The sequence below is a fragment of the Rhincodon typus genome, chromosome 1 (assembly GCF_021869965.1).
Source record: "Rhincodon typus isolate 14 chromosome 1, sRhiTyp1.1, whole genome shotgun sequence".
In the NCBI taxonomy this organism is placed as follows: Eukaryota; Metazoa; Chordata; class Chondrichthyes; order Orectolobiformes; family Rhincodontidae; genus Rhincodon; species Rhincodon typus.
In genome coordinates, this window is record NC_063332.1 from 28,721,133 (window position 1) to 28,743,967 (window position 22,835).

The 22,835-nt window shown below is 42.6% G+C and overlaps 1 protein-coding gene across 1 annotated transcript in view; it reads left to right on the forward strand.

Moving 5' to 3' along the window:
* Positions 1–22,835, forward strand: part of ctif (CBP80/20-dependent translation initiation factor) — a 193,950-nt gene that overhangs the window by 59,586 nt on the left and 111,529 nt on the right. Inside the window, exons 3-5 of the mRNA XM_048603799.1 lie at positions 10,479–10,552; positions 12,092–12,199; positions 22,231–22,326. Coding sequence (XP_048459756.1) covers positions 10,479–10,552; positions 12,092–12,199; positions 22,231–22,326 — 278 coding nt within the window. The remainder of the gene's footprint in view (positions 1–10,478; positions 10,553–12,091; positions 12,200–22,230; positions 22,327–22,835) is intronic.

The window sequence follows — 22,835 nt, forward strand, 5'->3', positions numbered from 1 at the left end:
GGGAGTCAGCCCAAGGAAAGCGACGGGCCCGGACGGTGTCCCTGGCCTAACACTTAGATCCTGTGCAGACCTGCTGGCGGAGGTATTCACTGATACCTTCAAACTTTCCTTCCTACAGGCTGAAGTCCCCACCTCCTTCAAGAAGACCACCATCATCCCCGAACTCAAGAAAACACATGCAGTGTGCCTTAATGACTACCGCCCAATAACTCTGACTTCAATAATCATGAAGTGCTTCAGGAGGCTGGTCATGGCCCACTTCAACTCCAGTCTCCCCACCTGCCTTGATCCCCTAAAATTTGCCTACTGACATAACAGGTCCACAGAGGATGTCATATCCCTAGTCCTGCACTCCTCTCTGGAACATCTGGCTAACAAAGTGATCTACGTCAGACTTCTGCTCGTTGACTACAGCTCCAACTTCAAACCATTATCCCCTCCAGACTGATCTCAAAACTGCATGACCTTGGTTTTGGCACTGCACTCTGCAACTGGATCTTCAGCTTTCTGACCTACAGACTGTAATCAGTGACGATAGATGACTGCACCTCCTCCACAATAACACTCAACACTGGAGCCCACCCAGTGATGTGTCCTTAGCCCCCTACTGTACTCCCTGTACACTCTCAAACATGTTGCCAAATTCCAAACAATTGCCATCTACAAGTTCGCTGACGACACCACTGTAGTGGGACGGATATCTAATAACAATGAGTCAAAATACAGAAGGGAGATAGAGGGCTTGGTAATGTGGTACAATGAAAACAATCTGTCTCTCAACATCAGCAAAACTAAAGAACTGATCACCACCTTCAGAAAGAAAGGAGGCGAACATGCCTCCATCTATATCATTGGAACTGAGGTTGAGAGAGTGAAGAGCATCAAGTTCCTCAGGGTGACAATAACTGATGACCATGTAAATGTGACAGTCAAGAAGGCAGAACAACATCTCTTCTTCCTCAGGCTGCTCAGGAAATTTGGCATGTTCACAAGGTCCCTCACCAACTTCTACAGATGCACCATTGAAAACATACTATCTGGGTGCATTACAGCCTGGTATGGCAACTGCTCTGTCCAGGACCATAAGAAACTACAGAAGGTGGTGTGCACGTCCCAGACTATCATGTAAGCCAACCTTCCATCCATGGACTCTATTTACATGGCTCGCTGTTGCAGAAAGGCTGCCAACATCATCAAAGACCCATCACACCCCTGATAATGACCTCCTACAACCTCTTCCATCAGGCAGAAGATACAGAAACCTGAACACACACACAAGCAGGTTCAGGAACAGCTTCTTTCCAGCTGTTATCAGACTGTTGAATGGACTCTAGCCTCAAATAATGTAACCTGCAATGTAACCTGTATGCCTCTTAAGTTTTTTTGTTCTGTACATCCTTTTCTTGCTGTGATCTGCCTGAACCTGACTGGCAGTCCTAAATCTGTCATCAGTGTAATTCTTTATATGCTCATGATTATCCAATGTTGTCCAATTGTGGAGTAACATCAAAGGGGAGAAAGAGAGAGAGAAATGGAGAATCTGTATTAGTAATGGGAAAATACAAGGATCTATTATAAAGGATGTGATTCATTGTCACGTGTGCCTAAGTACGAGGGTGGCACAATGGCTCAGTGGTTAGCACTGCTGCCTCACAGCGCCAGAGGCCCACGTTTGATTCCACCCTCGGGCAACTCTCTGTGTGGAGTTTGCACATTCTCCCCGTGTCTGAGTGGGTCTCCTCTGGGTGTTCCGGTTTCCTCCCACAATCCAAAGATGTGCAGGCCAGGTGGATTGGCCATGCTAAATTGCCCTACAGTGTCCAGGGATGTGTAAGTTAGGTGTGTTAGTCGTAGGAAATGCAGGGTTACAGGGAAAGGGTAGATGGATGGGTCTGGGTGGGATGCTCTTCGGAGGGTCGGTGTGGACTTGTTGGGCTGAATGGCCTGTTTCCACACTGTGGGGATCCTATGAACTACAGTGAAAAGCTTTGTTTACAAGCAGTACAGGCAGATCATGGTAAGCAAGGACATATAGATCATTGGATGGAAAAAAACTTTGGATGGAGTGAGGCATACATCTTACACCGCACAGGATGTGCAAGATCAACATGATTTGAAGTTAAACAGACCATTCATCAGTCTAATGATGGCAGGGAAGAAGCTGTTCTTGAACCTGCTGGTGCTTGTGTTCAAGCTTCTGTACCTTCTGTCTGACAGAAGAGGTTGTAGGAGAGCCTTACCAGGGTGGGATGGATCTTTGATGTTGGCAGCTTTTCCATGGCTGTCTATCTCAATTGTTCAGACGTCAGGACCAATTGTAAAATTTTTAAAATTGCAACATGTGGTAGAAATGTATGTTGAAAGGAGGATGCAAATAAACTCAGGAGATTTAGACAGGCTGAGTGGGTAAGAGAATGGCAGATGAAATTTAATTTGGGTAAGTGTGAAATTATCCACTTTGTTAGGAGGAACAGAGGTGCTGATTATTTCTTAAATAGTGGGAAATTGGAAACTGGTGGTGTCCAAAGGGACTTGGGTGTCCTTGTTCATGAGTCACTTAAAGCTCGCCTTAGGTGCGGCAAGCAATTCAGAAGGCAAATAGTCTTTTCAGCTTTATCACAAAATGATTTGTGTACACGAGCAAAGAAATTATGCTTCAGTTGTTTAGAACACTGGTGAAACGACATTTGGAACTGTGTTCTGGTCTACTTGCCTAATGAAAGATATACTTTCTGCAGAGGTTCATCAGACTGATTCTTGGATGGTGGGACCACCCTGTGAAGAGAGATTGAAGGGACTTGGTCTGTATCCTCTGGAGTTTAGAAGAATGAGGGGTGATTTCGTAGAAATTGTCAAAATTCTTAAAGGATTGGACAGAGTAGATGCAAAAAGGATGTCTTTGCTTGCTGTGGAATGTAGAATCGGGGGACACAGTGTCAGTATAGCAGGTAATCTATTTACAACTGAGATGAGGAAGTATTTTTTTAGGGAGGATGGTGAAATTTTAAATTCTCTTTCCCAGAGGCCTGTGAAGTTCAGTCATTAAGCTCAAGACAGAGATTGTTAGATTTCTAGTTACTAATGACATCAAAGAATATGAGGGTAGAGTGGGAATGTAATATTGAGATAGATGATCAACCATGATCCGGAATGGGAGAGCAGAATCAAGGAGCTGAATGGCCTGTTCCATCTCCATTGTTTCTATTTTACTATGTTCTCAAAGGAAATTTATGATGAGCAACAAAACCTTGTCTTGGAAGCAATGCTGTCATCCCGCCAAACTATAGAAGAATTGCACATTAAAGTTTTTTTTTGTGGTTTATTATTTTTAAGTAAGCAGATTTAAGAGTTGTCAGAATCGGTAAATCCAGTGACATTTTGTATCCATTTGTCCAGACCAAATCCCATGCTGAAAAGGAAGTTATAGTTCTTCTTGAACCAAAGCTTTTTCCTGTTTTTCTTTTTACTCTAAGTTGGTGATTTATATTGCATGCTAACCATTTGTAATTCATTATGTAGTGTTGACTCCAAAAAGTATCATTAACTGGCAATTCTATTTCAGGAGTTTTAGAAGTTTATCTTGCTACCACCTGATGCGCATGCAGAAAGTGTCATAGCTAATTTTAATTTGCTTTTACTTTGGGGATTTGAAGGGGTATAATTTTGAGAACGATGGCTAATGGATTACTTTTTAAGAGAAACGTGTGTAAATAGTTAGTGCAAGGAATTTGAATTTTAATCTACTGATGACAGATTGCCACTTTGAATTTTCAGGCTGAAGTGTATCTCAAAAAATGATGCGGTTTGTCAATAAACCAGGGACTGGATAAGAGGGGATGTCTGTTCTTTACTTTGAATTCTCTGAAAAAGGTGGATTACTGATGAGAAGAAATAACCACTTAATATTTTACACTTGTGTAATGATTGGAAGATCAACAAGAATTGAATTGAAAATTCAAGTTGAAGGAGAGCTGTTATTTAGTGTATCTGACTAATCCTTTAACGTTGGCTTCCTTACTGTTGAAGTTGATATTCTGGTTCAGATTCCTCTTCTGGAGGAGGAATGGGCTGGGTACTGGATCCCGCTCTAGATCAATGCAATAAGTTACATCTGTGGGAATCCCCAAGGATTCTTTCGTACGGTGTAAGCTGACAATGCCAAAGGTTGGTAGAGGATTTTATATTATTTAGAGATTTCATATGTTCTCTTTGTGTCAGAATTCTTCATGTTTGCTTCCGTTTCACTGTCTGAAGCCAGTGTTCAGTTTCTTTGGAAGCCACTGTAAACATACAATGTGGTCATCCAGCAAGATTTGCACTTAATAGCCTTGGGCAACCCCAGCATCTGCAACTCCAGGTGCAGTCTGAAAAGTTTAAAGGAGAAGATACTGATTTCCATACTTCAACATGATATCAACAATTATTTTAGGTACCTAATAAAGTCTATTTTGCATGATACTAATGGTTCCATACAGCAAAGCCTTTCTAATAAGGTAATTTAGTGTGAGGATTTAGTTTCTTATTCTTGTTTATAGCAAAAAGGCTAGAAGAAATGGGTGGATGAACGGAACTTGGGTTTTAATTTACTGAAATGACTGACTGGATTCTGTATGAAATTTAGACTGAAGTTTTGCAGTCCATTTATAATGGACATGTATCCCAAAGTACAAAACTGCAGTCTTGCTCCAAAGGTTAGAGGATGATGTGTAGGAAATGGAAAAAAAAATCACTGCTATGTTGGAAGGTACTTTTCTGAAAAAGGATTCTGGGTGATCCAAGATGGAGAATGGGAAAAAATTGTGGCTGCAAGAGCTAGTCCTTTCTTAAGGTATTTTCACTGTTGGAACTGATTTCTTCAAATTCTAGGAACAGTGATTACTGTTTTATAAGCTGTTGCATTATTTTGGAACTTTGGGGGGGGAAAGGATCAAAATAACGGCACTTTAAAAAGGAGGAAGACAGACGAAGGACAGTGACCACACGGGCAGTGATTCAAACCGTGGAAGGAACCTACACTGCTGTCTGACCCAGCAGTAACCTGCACAACTGCTGCCTTTGCTGTCTGTTTTCAAGTTATCTCTGGACATCGGAGTTCATTCTAAGAAAAATAAACAAACAGCAAAATTCACTGCTAACCTTGAACAAACCTATGTGTGGGACCTCAGCAGCTAAGTGGCTTTTTAAAGTGTAATATTACTGGTTTTCTTTTGTAAATCTACAACAGTGAGTAGAGTGGGTGTTTTTGCGATTATGTGTTGTTATTGAGATGTGCCTCTTGATTAAACTTTGAAAATATAAAAACATAGGTACTGAGTTAGCCTAGAGCAGTGTTTTTAGAAAAGTAAGACTGTGCTGTTTTCTGGGTCTGTAGATTGTTAAGGTGCAAAAGATGGCCTTTGGTAGAGTGATGTGTTCCTCCTGTTGGATGTGTGAGATTAGGGAGAGTTTCCATATTACTGAGGATTACGTGTACAGGAAGTGTGTTTGGTTGTGAATCCTATCGTACTGCTTGGGTCGGTTGGAGTGGCAGGTGGAGGCAGTGAGGAATTTACAGGAGCTAGGGAGTGTGAAGGATGGCAGTTGCAGGAAGGGAGATAAATCAAAGATACAGCCAGGTAGATGGGTTACCTCCAGGAAGGGTAGGGGAATGAGGCAAGTAGTGCATGAGTCTCCTATGGCTATCCCCATCTCAAACAAGTATGCTGCTTTGGAAAATGTAGGGGGTGATGGACTCTCAGGGGAATGTAACACTGACAGCCAGGTTTCTGGTACTGAGACTGGCTCTAATGTAATGAGGGGTACGCCGGGTTCCAAGCGATAGATTGTGATAGGTGACTTTCTGGTTAGAGGCACAGACAGACGAGTCTGCAGCTGACAGCGAGACATCAGAATGGTGTGTTGCCTCCCTGGAGCCAGGATTAAAGATATCTCAGAGAGGGTGCAGAATATTCTCAAAGGCAAGAGGGACCAGCGGGTGGTCATCGTACGCAATGGAACTAACAACATAGGAAGTGAAAAGTGAAACTCTGAGGAGAGAATATAGGAAGTTAGGCAGGAATTTAAAAAGTAGGTCCTTGAAAGTAGTAATATCTGGATCACTCCCGGTGCCACAAGCTAGTGAAGGTAGGATTAGGAGGATAGAGCAAATGAATGCTTGGGCTGAGGAGCTGGTGCAGGAGAGAAGGATTCACATTTTTGGATCATTGGAATGTCTGCTGGGGTAGAAGTGAACTGTATAAGAAGAACGGATTGCACCCGAATTGGAAGGGGACTGATATACTGGCAGGAAGATCTGCTGAGCTGATCAGGAGGATTTAAACTAGTAAAGGGTAGGTGGTGGGACCCAGAGAGACAGCAAGGAAAGAGATCAGTCTGAGACTGGTACAGTTGGGAAAAAGAGTAAGTCAAACAGTCAGGGCAGGCTGGAAGAAAGTAGAGAACGAGGTAGGACTGATGAATTAAACTATATTTATTTCAATGCAAGAGGCCTAACAGGTAAGGCACATGGACTCAGGGCATAGTTAGGAACATGGGACTTGGATATCATTAGCAATTAGAGATGTGGCTCGGGGGTAGACAGGACTGGCAGCTTAATGTTCCAGCGTATAGGTGCTACAGGAAGGATCAAAAGGGGTGGGGGGGAGCAAAAAAGGAGGAGGAGAAGTGGCGTTTTTGAATAGGGATAACATTACAGCTGTATTTAGGGAGGATAGGAGGATATTACTGGGAATAGTCCAGGGAAGTTATTTGGGTAGAACTGAGAAATAAGAGAGGCAAGGTCACCTGATTGGGATTGTACTCGAGACACCCCTGCCAATAGTCAGTGGGAAATTTTGAGGAACAAATTTGTAAGGAGATCTCAGTTATCTGTGAGAATAATAGGGTGATTATGGTAGGGATTTTGACTTTCCAACCATAGACTGGGATTGTCATAGTGTTAAGGGCTTGGATGGAGAAGAATTTGTTAAGTGTGTACAAGAAAGTCTTCTGATTCAGTATGTGGATGTACCTACTAGAGAAGGTGAAAAACTTGACCTACTCTTGGGAAGTAAGGCAGGGCAGGTGACTGAGGTGTCAGTAGGAGAGCACTTTGGGCCAGTGACCATAAGAAGGACCATCTGGATAGACCAGATCTAAAAGATAAAGTTCTAAATTGGAGAAAGGCTAATTTTGACAGTATTAGGCAAGAACTTTCAAAAGTTGATTGGGGGCAGATGTACACAGGTAAAGGGACAGCTGGAAAATGGGAAGCCTTCAAAAATGAGATACCGAGAGTCCAGAGACAGTATGTTTCTGTTGGGGTGAAGGGCAAGGCTGGTAGGTGTAGGGAATGCTCGGTGACTAGAGAAATTGAGGTTTTGTTCGAGAATAAGAAGGAAGCATATGTCAGGTATAGACAGCAGAGATACAGTCATTCCCCAGAAGAATATAAAAGCAGTAGGAGTATACTTGAGGGAAATCAGAAGGGCAAAATGGGGACATGAGACATCTTTGGCAAATACGGTTATGGAGAATCCAAAGAGATTCTACAAATACATTAAGGACAAAAGGGCAACAACGGAGAGAATAGGGTCCCTTAAAGATCAGCAAGCCCTCATACGTGTGGAACCATAGAAGATGCGGGAGATACTAAATGAGTATTTTGCGTCAGTTTTTACTGTGGAGAAGGATATGGAAGATAGAGAACTTGGGGAAATAAATAGTGACATCTTGGAAAAATGTCCACATTACGGAGGAGGAGATGCTGGCCGCCTTAAAACACAAAGGTGCATAAATCTCTGGGGCATGATCAGGTGTACGCAAGAACTCTGTGGGAAGCAAGGGAAGAGATTACTGAGCTCCTTGCTGAGATATTTCTATCATTGATAGTCATGAGCGAGGTGCCGGAAGACTGGGAGTTGGCTAATATGATGCCACTATTTAAGGAATGTGATAAGGAGAAGCCAGGGAACTATAGACTGGTGAGCCTGACGTCGGTGGTGGGCAAATTGTTGGAGGGAATCCTGAGGGACAGGGTTTACATGTATTTGGAAACACAAGAACTGATTAGGCATAGTCAACATGGCTTTGTGCATGGGAAACCGTGTCTGACGAACTTGATTGAGTTTTTTGAAGAAGTGAAGAAGAAGATTGATGAGGGCAGAGCCGTGGATGTGATCTATATGGACTTCAGTAAGACGTTCGACAAGGCTCCTCATGGTAGACTGATTAGCAAAGTTAGATCACACGGAATAGAAAGAGAACTAGCTATTTGGATACAGAACTGGCACAAAGGTAGAGGACAGAGGGTGGTGGTGGAGGGTTGCTTTTCAGACAGGAGGCCTGTGACCAGCGGTGTGCCACAAGGATCTGTGCTGGGTCAATTGTTTCTCATCACTTATATAAATGATTTGTGTGTGAACATAGGAGGTATGGTTAGAAAGTTTGCAGATGACACCAAAATTAGAGGAGTAGTGGACAGCGAAGAAGGTTACCTCAGTACAACAGGATCTTGATCAGATGCGCTAATGGGCCAAGGAGTGGCAAATAGAGTTTAATTTAGATAAATTTTGAGGTGCTGCATTTTGGAAAGGCAAATCAGTGTAGGACTTATGCACTTAATGGTAAGGTCCTGGAGAGTGTTGCTGAACAAAGAGACCTTGGAATGCAGGTTCATAGTTCCTTGAAAGTGGAGTTACAGGTAGATAGGATAGTTAAGAAGGCATTTGGTATGCTTGCCTTTATTGGTCAGGGCATTGAGTATAGGAGTTGGGGGTCATGTTGCGTCTGTGCAGGACATTAGTCCACTTTTGGAATACTGCATGCAATTCTGGTCTCTTTGCTACAGAGAGAATGTTGTGAAACTTGAAAGAGTTCAGAAAAGATTTACAAGGATGTTGCCAGGGTTAGGCCCGAAACATCAGCCTTCCTGTTCCTCTGATGCTGCTTGGCCTGCTGTGTTCATCCAGCTCTACACCTTGTTATCTCTGTTGCCAGTGTTGGAGGGTTTGAGCTATAGGGAGAGGATTTTCCCTGGAGCATCGGAGGCTGAGGGATAACCGTATAGAGGTTTATAAAATCATGAGGGGCATGGATAGAGTAAATAGACAAAGTCTTTTCCCCAGGGAGCGGGAGTCCAAAACTAGAGGGCTTAGGTTTAAGGTGAGAGGGGAAATATTTAAAAGGGGCAACTTTTTCATGCCGTGAGTGGTGCGTGTATGAAATGAGCTGCCAAAAGAAGTGGTGGAGGCTGGTACAATTACAGCATTTTAAAATGCATCTGGACGGGTATATGAAAAGGAAGCATTTAAAGGGGTATATGGGTCAAATGCTGGGTAAATGGAGCTAGATTTATTTAGGCTGTCTGATGGGCATGGACGAGTTGGACCGAAGGGTCTGTTTCCGTGCGGTATATCTCTACGATTATGATGTTAGAGTTAAAATTAGGTTTATTTTCACGTGTCCACATGAATGCAGTGAAAAGTTTACAACGGCGCCATCTTGCGTGCAAGATACTTAGATACAAAATCAAATAAATTAGAATCATAAGGAAATAAAAAGTTCAGCATTACAGTCCTGCAAGCAGACCGCGCCAGGTCTCACCTCCAGACCATGCTGTTACCTTGACTCTGCAACCCGTCAAGTCCCCGCTATGAGCCGACTGCAGTCCCATTCTGAGCACAATGCCCTGCCACAGCCAGCGGTCCACCAGCACCGCGCCGTCCACCAACACCGCTCCGTCCACAACATCAGAAGGTGAAAGAAAAGATAAAGAAAAGGATGGAAAAGGAGAGAGAGAATATAAAGGATGCAACTGGCCTGCAATATATGGATTCAGGACCCCTAACAATGTTATCGCAGAGGCACTCTGTATGAATGTAGTTACGAACAAAGGAAGTTTTACTTGACATTTAACCTGACAATCCTCGGCATTGGTGTTGAAAATAAAGGTTTCATTATGCAGGCTTGTCACTCAGACTAAACAAAAACAATTAATCAAAGCTTGATGAAGTTGAACAATTTACCAAAGATCAATAAGTATAGCTGCACTGAAGCAATGAGTTAGATTCAAAACACAAAGAAAACTAAGGTCCCAGTTCAAGGGCTAAGTAGAATTTGCAAATAAATAGCAACTTTGAGACCTGGAACCTGCTTCACCATTCTGTTATGTCATGGTAGAATTGTACTCCACTTGTCTTTGTCGTCTCTTTAATATCCACACCTAACAAATCTATTGATTTCAGTTTTGGACATTCTGATTGACCCAGCAATCTCATTCGAACACTTCTACGTACTGCACTGAATTGTCAGTCTCGACCATCTGTTCAAGCCACTTGATTGGGTTTCAATCCATGACCCTTTTATTCAAGAGGTGAAATTGTTACCACTGCAAGAAGGCTAGCACCACTACACTACGTATTTTATTCTCTGCAATTGTTTAAAATTAGTGGTTGTGTTTATGCAAATGCTGATTCTGTGATGCTTTCCTCCATTTGTAGAACTGTAACCAAGAGACGTCTTATGATATTCTGGGGACAGATATCTGGGCAGTTAACACTTTTGAGAATGCAAGGTATGTGGCTTTTTTACATTTTATATCCAGTCCTCTCACCCCAACCTCCATTCCCTGCTGTTCTCAATGATTCACCAAAATTGCTTTATTCCGAATGGTAGATGAGCTTTCTTATTGAGAATGAATTTAGCTTTTCCTGTTCTGTCACTAGATTCACTATTTCCCATTCTGAACAATATGCAACTCATCTCCCAGAACAGGCATTAGCATGTGATGCTTTTTGTAGTTCAGAGATGTGTGATTGATCTCTTGGACTGTTCTGTGCACATCCAGATCAGACGTCCACATACAGTGGAAAGGCATTCGTATTTTAATAATGGTGATGCTTTACCTTCAGGTGGCGCTGAGCTTGAAACAGAGAGACTACAAGAAGTAAAAGCAGCAGAGGAAACTGAATATGTGAATCTATCTTTGTATCTCACACAGGGGTAATCATGACTGGAACATGGAAATTGTTGTGACTTCCGGAATTCTAAATTAAATAAAGTACTTAACCCTTGCAGTTTCAGTATCTCCAGGGAGCTCGGTGTTTTCTAGGTCAACCAGTTTTAAACATAACTTCAACTCACAAAAATAGAGTCCCCGATACTAATGAAATAATGTGACTTAGGTAACTTGAATAATGTGATATTGTACTGACATAATGCTCAGTTTTAATAAACTATGCAAACAATATTCTTACGGGTTTTGAATCCATAAAACCAACTCATTGATAAAGGACAGAGAAGAGACAACAAATCTTCTTCTATACCCAGGATATTACAATTGAAGAAGCACAATTCTATCTCCCTCTCGCTTGCTTTGTCCTCCATTGTCAACAGATTCTGTCCCATCCTGCTTGTGTGCAAATTGTGGCATCGGTGTACAACTGTCTGTTATTCTGATTTTGTCCTTCTTTATACTGAACATTTCCCAATAAACAATGGCTTTTACACATCTTTATCCATAACATCTGTGATCTGGTGCTGTTTGTTGTTAAAATTGCTGAAAGGCTTTGCCAAGTTTTGGACAAAAAGAAAAATGGCAGCTTTCATCTTCCAAGCCTGGGAGAGTTCTAGTGCAGTTCTTTCTGTCATAGCTATAACTACATGTTTGAAGAGCTGAACCTTCTAATGCTTTGTTTAAAAAAAAAATGAGTTGGTGCAAAAAGCTTTGAACATTTCACAATCAATTGCTTCCTTTCACATAGTAGACCCTTTTCAGAGTAGGGCAAAAGAAGCCTAACTTGAGAGCATGTCGCTCATTCTTTCAATTTGGTACTGAATGTGGGGTGAGAGCTGAGTGAAAGAAGCGAGAGAGGGCCATCTCTGGAAAAGTGCAGGTTACTAACCAAAAACATAAACAGATGGGGAGAAGGGAGTCTGTTTGGTATGTCTCTATTCCTCTGGAAAGCAGAGTGAATATGGAAATTTCCTGTTCAACCGAAGACAGACTTTTGTGGGCCTGTTCCTCTGGAAGCCAGAGATTAGTTTGAAGACTGCGTAATTGGCTGCAGCCCTGTTTCCCTGTGAGTTATAATGTGCGGGTTTTTTCTTACAGTGGACCAACATGGGATCTACAGCCTGAGAAATTAGATTTCACCAACTCGTTTCATCGAAAGCATTTACAAAACGCTTCCAAGTACCTCCCCCACATTGATCAAGAAGGGTAAGTATCAAATCTCCAAATGTCAAAGGGCATTTCTTGACATTTCTTCCTTTTTGGAGAACCTAATCCCCACAATTTCCTCTTGGATGCACTCAAAATGAACACATTGTTTTCTTGAGACTGAGAGAAGGGAAAGCAGTCTGTGGAGGAGCATTCTCTTTGTTCTTCAGAATTCTGCATGAACCATTTTAGATAGGAAACCCCATTGTATGAGAAGTTGCATCCTGTTCTCCAGTATTATATGTACCCAGGATGTGAACATTATTGACAAGCTTGACATTTGTTGGCCATCCGGGCTTGCCCTCTGAAGATGGCGGTGAAGCTTCTTTTTGCTTAATAGTGTGATAAGACTGACTTGTTTGGCCAATTCAGAGAGTAGTTAAAAATCAACCACATCTATTGCCCACAGAAAACATTCTTTACTGGTGTGTATAGTTTCATGGAAATGATTTCTGCTTCACATGGACACCAATGTTTTTTTTCTTCATTTACATATTCTATGCTGGGACCCTCTAATATGATTTCACTATGTTTTTGGCATTGATATTCAGTGTTTTGTCAGGTGGAGTACAGGCCAAATGCAAAGTTTAACTTTCTCTAACCTTCCCCACATAGTGACCTTTGATACATCAGTGATCACATCCCTCAGCGTCTGCCAGTCTGAGATCAGTGCCACATTATCATGAGCGGTTTTGTGGTGAAGATCCACATAACAGAAGCAGCAGTGTTCAAATTGTTTAGGATACATGGAGTTATGTTCGCTGGCTGGGGACAAGATTTGAATCAAGATTTCTTGGATGAATGGACAGTTAATCGCTATGATCTGTGATTATTTACTGTTTCATCCAGCCTCCTACATTTGATTGTATTTTCATTCTTTAACCTAACCCAAATGCTACTGGATCGCAATTGCATTATTTGCTGACAAACCTTTTCTAAAGTGTAGTGCCCAAAGTTGACGAAAAGCTCCAGTTGAGGCTAATCCAGTGTTCTGTGTAAGTTTAACATAACATCCTTGCTTTTATGTTGTCTGTCTCAGTTAATGTAGCCTAGGATGCTGTATGTTTAATTTAAGTATGCTGTCAACCAGTCTTGTCAGTTTCAATGATTTATGCACATTCATATTCAGGTCCCTCTGCTGTTGTACACCTTGGAATTGTACCCTTGCTTTTAGACCACGTTTCTATGTTCTTCCCATCAAAGTTAATCTTTTCACAATACACTGATTAAATTTTATTTGGTAATAGTCTGCCCATTTCACCAATTTGATTGTGTCCTTTTGAAATTCTACACATTTCTCCCTACAGGTACAATACTTCGAAATTTCATATCAACTGAACATTTTGAATTGTGCCCTTTACAACAAGGTCTTGGTGCAAATGTATATCATGAAGAGGAAGGCTCTCAAAACTGATTGTTGGGAAACTCTACTACAAACCTTCCTCCAGCTGGAAAATACCCATTAACCACAACTGTCTCCTTGACTCAGATAATTTTGTAACTATGTTACTACTGTCCCTTTTATGCTGACAAGACTGTTGTGTGGCACTGTATCAAATGCCTTTGGAAATTCATTATACCACAGCCAAAAATATTACCATTATCGATTCTCCCTACTTATATCTTCAAAAATCTCAAGCAAGGTAGTTATACATGATTTGTCCATAACAAATGAGAAGAATCATACAATACTATACAGTATTTATTAGAATACAACGCAGTAATAGGCCGTTCGGCTCACCAAGCCTGCACCAATCTCTAATCCTTATTTAGACCCACGACTTATTGCCCATACACTGTTTCTGTCCCTCTGTTTGCCTCATGTTCATGGGTCTGTCAAGAAATGCTTCAAAATGTTGCTAACATGCCTGCTTCCACCACCTCCACCGGCAGTGCGTTCCAGGCACCCACTACCCTCTGTGTGAAAAAGTTTCTCCCCTAACTTTCTCCCTCTCACCTTGAACCCGTGCCCTCTTGTAGTTTGCCTTTCCACCTGGGAAAAAACCTCTGACTATTCCCCCTATCTATGCCTCTCATAATTTTGTACACCTCTATCAGGTCTCTCCTCAGCCTCTGCCTTTCCAGTGAAAACAATCCAAATTTATTTGACCTCACCTCATAATTAAAACCCTCCAGACCAAGCAACATCCTGGTAAACCTTCTTTGTACCCTCTCCAAAGCATCCACGTCCTTCTGGTAGTGTGGCGACCAGAACTGCATGCAATATTCCAAATGTGGCCGAACTAAAGTTTTACACAGCTATAACATAGCTTACCAACTTTTGTATTCGATGCCCTGGCTGATGAAGGCAAGCATGCTGTATGCTTCCTGACCACCTTATCCACCTGTATTGCCACTTTCAGGGATCTGTGGACCTGTACGCCCAGATCCCTCTGTATGTCAATGCTCCTAAGGGTTCTGCCATTTATTGCATAATTCGCACCTGAATTTGATCTTCCAAAATGCATCACCTCACAATTGTCCGGATTAAACTCCTTCTGCCATTTCCCAGCCCAAATCTGCAATCTATCTATGACCCGCTCTATCCTTTGACAATCCCTTTCACTACCTGCATTTCCGCCAACTTTGGTATCATCCATAAATTTACTAATCGGACTATCTACATTTCCTTCAGATCATTTATATATAGTACAATCAATAAAGGCTCCAGCACTGACCCTTGTGGAACACACTAGTCACTGATCTCCACTCCAAAAAGCACCCTTCCACCACTACTATGTCTTCTATGACTAACCCAGTTTTGTAGCCATCTAGCTAGCTCTCCCAGGATCCCATGACACTCTACCTTCTGTACCAGTCTGCCTTGAGGTACCTTATCAAATGCCTTACTAAAGTCCATGTGGACAGCATCCATTGCCCTTCCGTCATAATAATTTTTGTCACCTCCCCATAAAATTCAATCAAGTTGGTGAGCCATGACCTTCCCTGCACAAACCCATGCTGCCTATCACTAAAAAGTCCATTCACTTCCAAATACGAATAAATCCTGTCTGTCAGTATCTTCTCCAACAGCATCCCCACCACTGACATCAGGCTCACCAAACTGTAATTACCTGGATTGTCTGTTTCCCTTCTTAAACAAAGAAACAACATTGGTCGTTCTCCAGTCCTCTGGAACCTTGCCTGAGGGCAAAGAGGATGCAAAGATATTTGTCAAGGCCCTGGCTGTTTCTTTCCTTGCCTCCCCCAGTATCCTGGGACAGATCCTGTATGGCCCGGGATCTTGTCGACCTCAATATATTTCAAGACACCTGACACTTCCTCCTTCCTTATATTGACCTGCCCAAGAGTACTCACACACTTTTCCCTCACGACAACATCCCTCATATCCCTGTCTTTGGTGAATACTGATGTAAAGTACTCTTTAAGGATCTCACCCATTTCCTCTTGCCCCACACATATTCTCCCTCTTTTATCCTTGAGTGGGACTACTCTTTCTCTAGCTACCCTCTTGCTCCTAATATGTATAAAATGCCTTGGGATTCTCCATAACTCTGCTGGCCAAAGACCAGCCCTTCTAGCCCTTCTGACTCCTTGCTTGAGCTCCTTCCCACATTCTCTTTATTCTTCAAGACTTCAACTGTTTCTGGTTGCTCAGACCTTAGGTATGCTTCCTTTTATTTTTCGACTAAGCTGATAATTTCCCCTGTCATCCAAGATTCCTGAATCCTACCATTCCTGTCCTTGATTTTCACCGGAAATGCCTGTCCTGCACGCTAATCACTGGTCCTTAAAAGACTGCTACATGTCAGATGTGAATTTACTGTCAAACAGCCGCTCCCAATCCACATTCTCCAATTCGTGTCTAATTCAGTTATAGTTAACCTTCCCCCAATTTAACACCTTCATCTGAGGTCCAATCTTGTCCTTACCCATAAGTATCCGAAAACCTACAGAATCATGGTCACTATTCCCAAAATGCCTTAATGAATCTTTGATCACCTGGCCTGGCTCATTTCCCAATACCAGGTTCAATATGGCCTCCTCCCTCGTTGGACTATCCCCATACTGTTTCAACATCCCTCCTGGACACACCTAACAAATTGCTCCCCATCCAAATCCCCAGCACTAAGAAAGTCCCTGTCAATGTGGCAGAATTTAAAATCACCCACCACAACATCCCTGTTATTTTCACATCTTTCCAGAACTTGACTACATATCACTTCTTCTATCTCCCTCGGGCAGCTGGGAGGTCTGTAGTACAGTCCCAGCATTGTGATTGCACCCTTCCTGTTCCTGAGCTCTACCCATAATGCCTCACTCCAAGATCCCCTCCAGGGTGTCCTCTTTTGACACAGCTGTGGTATGCTCCCTCACCAGGAATGCAACGTCGTCACCTCTTTTGCTTCCTCTCTCTCTTGTCTAAGTCAACTATTTGCCAGAATGTTAAACTGCCAATCCTGTCTCTTTCAATCATGTGTCTGTGATAGCAACAAAATCACAACTGCATGCATTAATACAAGCTCTAAGTTCATCTGTTTTACCTGTTACAGTTCTTGCATTGAAGCAAATGCAGTCGAAGCCTCCAATTTCACTGAGTTCAGCAACCTCTCCCTGATTGCTGTTTCTCTTAGCTATATTTGGCTTAGACTCAAGTTCTTCCCAAGTCTCTATACTCATTGACTTGATGCTCTGGTTTCCAGCCACCTGCCACACTAGTTGAAACCCTCCCAAGTGGCACTACAGAACCTCCCTGCCAGGATATTGGTGTTTGTGTAGTTTTGGTGCAACCGGTCCTTCTTGTATAGGTCCCATCTTCCCTAGAAGACAGCCCAATGATCCACATTATCTGAAGCTACACCAGCTGTTTAGCCACAAGTACAAGTGTACTGTGTCTCTCTAGTCTCAGTGGCACATGAGTACGGGGAGCAATCCTGAGGTTACTACCTTAGATGTCCTGCTTTTTAGTTTACTACCTAACTCCCTGAATAGCAAGACCTTGTCATTTTTTCTACTTATGTCACTTGTTATGTCACAGGTTGGTCGGCTAGAGGAGGTAGATGTTAGGACTAGGAATTTTGAGGAACTTGAAGATAGATAAGTTCCCCGGGCCTGATGGGATTTATCCAAGGATTCTATGGGAAGCGAGGGAAGAGATCACAGGGCCTTTGGCGATGATCTTTTTGTCCTCACTGTCCACGGGTATAGTGCCGGAAGATTGGAGAGAGGCAAACGTCATTCCCTTGTTCAGAAAAGGGAATAGGGATAACCCTGGAAATTACAGGCCAGTTAGTCTTACATCAGTGGTGGGCAAATTATTGGAAAGGGCTCTAAGAGATAGGATTTATGATCACTTGGATAGGCACAGTTTGATTCGTGATAGTCAGCATGGATTTGTGAGGGGTAGATCATGCCTCACAAACCTTATTGAATTCTTTGAAGAGGTGACCAAACACGTGGATGAAGGTAGAGCAGTGGATGTGGTATACATGGATTTAAGTAAGGCATTTGATAACGTTCCCCATGGTAGGTTCATGCAGAAGGTAAGGAGGCATGGGACAGGGGGAAATGTCGCAGATTGGATTCAGAATTGGCTGACCCTTAGAAGACAAAGGGTGGTAGTGGACGGAAAATATTCAACATGGTGCTCAGTTACGAGTGGTGTACCACAAGGATCTGTTCTGGGTCCTCTTCTATTTGTGATTTTTGTAAATGATTTGGATGAAGGAGTGGAAGGGTGGATTAGCAAGTTCTCGGACGATACGAAGATGGGTCGAGTTGTGGTTAGTGCGGAGGGCTGTTCTAGGTTACAAAGGGACATTGATAGGATGCAGAGCTGGGCTGAGAAGTGGCAGATGGAGTTTAACCCTGAAAAGTGTGAGGTGATTCATATTGGAAGGACAAACTTGAAAGCAGAATACAGGGTTAATGGAAAGATTCTTGGCAGTGTGGAGGAGCAGAGGGATCTTGGGATTCATGTCCACAGTTCCCTGAAAGCTGCCACCCAGGTGGATAGAGTTGTTAAGAAGGTGTGTGGTGTGTTAGCTTTCATTAACAGAGGGATTGAGTTCAAGAGCCGTGAAGTTATGCTCCAGCTATACAAAAACCTGATTTGGCCACATCTGGACTATTGTGTCCAGTTCTGGTTGCCTCATTACAGGAAAGATGTGGAAGCGTTGGAAAAGGTGCAGAGGAGATTTATCAGGATGTTGCCTGGAATGGAGGGAAGGTCTTACGAGGAAAGGTTGAGAGAGCTAGGGCTTTTTTCTTTAGAATGACGAAGGATGAGAGATGACTTGATAGAGGTGTACAAAATGATCAGAGGTATAGGTAGAGTGGACAGCCAGAGACTTTTTTCTAGGGTGGAGGTAGCTATTATGAGGGGGCATAGTTTTAAAGTGAGTGGAGGTAGATATAGGGGAGACGTCAGAGGTAAGTTCTTTACTCAGAGAGTGTTCGGGGCGTGGAATGTATTGCCGGAGAGGGTAGTGGAGTTGGCCTCATTTAGGGCCATTTAAGCGGCTATTAGACAGGCATATGGATGATAGTATTAGGTAGGGGTGGAGGTTAGATAGACCTTAGGATTAGTGTAAAAGGTCGGCGCAACATTGTGGGCCGAAGGGCCTGTACTGTGCTGTACTGTTCTATGCTCTATTGTGCCAATATGGACAATGTCTGTTTACTCTCTTGTTTCAGAATGCCCCGTACCCACTCAGAGACATCCATAACTGTGGCACCAGCAAGGCAACGTACCATCCTGGAGGTGTCTCTCATGGCCACAGAAGTGCCTATCTATACCCCTGACGATTGAATCTCAAATTCCTATTGCTCTACTACACATTGTCCCCCCGCTGCTCCCCGCACAGCAGGGCCAGCCGTGGTGCCATTGGTCTGGCTGATGCTGATGATGATGCTGTCTTGATGGACCCCCCTGCGCCCCCCCATCAGTCTCCAAAACAGAAAACTTGTTCAACAGGGGGACAGCTGCAGGGAACTGCTGCACTGATCGCCTGTCCCATCTAGCTGTCAGCCATCTATCTTCCTGTACCTTGGGCGTGACCACGTTTCTATAACTTCAGTCTATGACACTCTCCACCATTTGTTTGCTTCGTAGAGTCTCTTTGCTGCTGAAGTTGATCTGTTTGTTCGGTGAGCAGCTGAAGCTGGGTACACTTCCTGCAGATCTAATTATCGAGGATACTGTCAGAGCCCATAATTGACCACATCTCACAGGTGGAACACAAAACTCAACCAAGTGACATGACTAACCCTCATTGGCTGTTAGTTTACAAGTTAAATTTTAATTAGCTACCTAATGATTACAGTTATTACTTTCTAGCAAATAACCCCCTCAACTTACTATCTAACTTCCCTCTAACTAAGCAGAAGATGAACTAACTGGACACTTTCCCTGTACTGTAGTGAGATTCTATCACCTGTAGCACCAAGGGAATAAATGTATTAATGCAAATTAGTGCCTCACTAGCACCGACAAATCAGAAACTCTGCTCCCATATCACCCTGGGTCTACAGCAGGGAGCTTCCCCGGAATGGATGGCTGCTGGCCCCTCCTGAAAGGAATGTGTCCGAACCAAAACTGGGCCTTAGAAACCCCCACACTTGATTTTAAATCATCCCCAGTACAGCCTTCTCCCTCTCGCTCCTGCTGAAAGGAACTTGCCTGAACCAAACATTATAATAAAATTCAAATATTAATTCTGTTTCTCTTTTCACAGATGCTGCCAGATCTGAGTTTCACCAGCATTTTGTTGTTTTCCTGAATGAATCCATACTAACTGTCTTTAATTGACATGCCTTTTCCCAAGTGGCACTTAATTTTGTTGTGTCATATTGCATATATAACAAAGTTAAGTTGGTTGGTTTACTTACCTTTACACTTTCTTTAGACAAGAGTGTAACGTTTGCAATTCTCTGGCCCTTTGGCACCATCCTGAATTTAAGCAAGTTTGGAAAATTATGGCCTCACTTATGTTGGCTTCTGGTCTCTTTTCACACTCTCGCTTTGCAGACCTTGTGGGCTTTGTACTTCCCCTCTGAACCTTCTATATTCAGCCTAATTCTTAGTCATATTATCCATCTCTTTTTCATAAGCACACTTCTTCCTTTTTCATCTTAACCTCTATCTCTTTCGTCATCTAGGGACATCTGGATTTGGATGCCCTGCCTTTCCACTTCATGGGAACATACTTTGTGCTCAAACTGAAGACAAACCATTGTTCAGATATCATTTTGCCTGCTAACCTTTGATTCCAATTTTTCTGACCCACTGTCACCCTGTTGGAGTTGGCATTTCCCTGGTTAATTATTCTTATTCTGGATCATTCCTTGTCCTTTTTTGTACATTCCACCTAAACTTAATGATGCAAAGATTGCTGTCCTTCAAATGTCCTCCCACTGAAACATAGTCCATCTCATTCCCAAGAACCAGGTGTAGCTGTAACTCCTTTCTCTTTGGCATGTCTAGCATACTATCATCTTCCTCTACCGTCAATACTGGAAGTAATTATGCAACATGTCCTTCATTTCTTTATTTTAATTGATTGTATCATATATATGAGTTTTCATGGACCACTCCCTTTTACTCGTGTTGGATTTGATGTTACTTGCAACTTTCTTTCCATAATGCTCTTTCAATTTGCTTGTAAACACATATGTATTTGTGGAAAGGAGTGTGTGCTTTTCCATATTTGATTTTCCTTTGCATGCTGCACCTACATGATCCAGTCGATCAATAAATGTTCGTAGAATCCCTGCAGTGTAGAAGCAGGTCATTTGACCCATTGAGTCCCCACCGACCCTCTGAAGAGCATCCCTCCCAGACCCAACCCCTACTCTATCCCTATAACCCTGCATTTGTCATGGCTAATCCACCTAACTTGCACAACCCTGGACACTATGGGCAATTTAGCATGGCCAGTCCACCTAGCCTGAATATCTTTGGACTGTGGGAGGAAACTGGAGCATCTGGAGGAAACCCATGCAGTTACAGGGAGAATGTGCAATCTCTACACAGCCAGTGTATTGAACCCAGGTCTCTGGCGCTGTGAGGCAGCAGTGCTAACCACTGCTTTTCACAGAAAATACTTCAGTTGAGAACACTTCACAGGATATAGGCACATTCTGCAAATGCATTTATTCATTGTCCGTGTTGGGGCAAAGCTGCGTAGTGAGTTGCAGCTATCAGGAATACTCCACCTTCTTGTTAGAACATCAGCCTGTCCTTTATGCCTGTGACGATTGAAAATCTCTGGACTAATGCTGTGCTTCTTGTTGGAAGAGAAAAATCTGCCAATTTTCCCGTTTCTTTACACTCCAACCCAAAAACACTGATCTTTGAATTATCCCAATGGAGAGCTGCTTATGTTGATATGGCTTTGCTGAAGGTCACAAATTTAAAAACAAAATAATTTTGATGTTTCATTACTCTTTAAACAGAGTGTTGTAGGCAGTATATTTAGGGAAGTTGATTTCACTGGAACAGGTAAATGGCTTGGAGAAAAACAGGTAGCTGTTAAAGGAAATTATGAGAGAACTCTACTCCCACGCTATCACCATCTTAATGCTGGTTCAGAAATACTGATTTCTCATTTTTAAATAAGCTTTCCTTGGCTGTTCCTAGTTCTGCTTTCTGTGATGCATTTGGTTAAGCTACCACAAAGAATTCTACTGGGAGGATCAAGCGCAACTTAATTTTTCACTTAATGGGTCATTGTTTTGATTTTCTCCCCACTCTGCGGTAAGACAAACTGAATATATTGAAAGGGAAATTCTACAGTGAATACGTGGATGGAAAAATTAAATTGCAGCACCAGACTGGGATGGGACGAAAAACTGATGTATTTTCAAACTTTCAAATGGTATTTATTAAGGGAAATAGATATATTCTACAAACAAATTTATTCATTGTTAGTGTTGGGGCAAAGCTGCATACTGAGTTCCAGCTGTCAAAAATACTCCATCTTCTTGCTAGAACATCAGCCTTTCCTTTACGACTATGTCGATTGAAAGTCTCCAACCTAATGCTGCTCCTCTTCTCGTCATTTGTGCAGGATGGTGAAGGGAAAGTTTGAAGAGGATGGAAATATTACCTTGAATGACCTGGAGAAAGTGCTTCCAGTGCGGCAGGTACTCATGAACACCATACTGTAAACCGTTTGCATTCTCCACATTGGGTGTCAATCAGGATTTGGCGCTTGACGAGGCAGCGTTCTATAGAATATCAACTGGATGTGGAAAAGGGAGCAAGGTTTTTGTTTTTGTCTCAAATTGCTTGTTGTTCTGAAGCTTTATTGTTGGGACCCTGCAGTGTAGACTGTCCCTTCAATTCTGTGGTTTGCTCTGGAATCTTAAAACAACTAGGCTGAAAATTATTATGTAGCTTTGTGAAGGCAAGTGCAACAGTTGCTGTGCATCTGGTTTGAATCCTCATGAAATGACATGCCAGCAGCTTCAGAAGTAACTAAAACCACTCAGCAATTATTTTCAAGCAGTGCTGTACCCTGATGGAGAGAGTAGGAACTGCAGATGCTGGAGAATCTGAGATAACACGGTGTAGAGCTGGATGAACACAGCAGGCCAAGCAGCGTCTGAGGAGCAGGAAAGCTGACGTTTCGGGCCTAGAGACCCTTCTTCCTGCTCCTCTGATGCTGCTTGG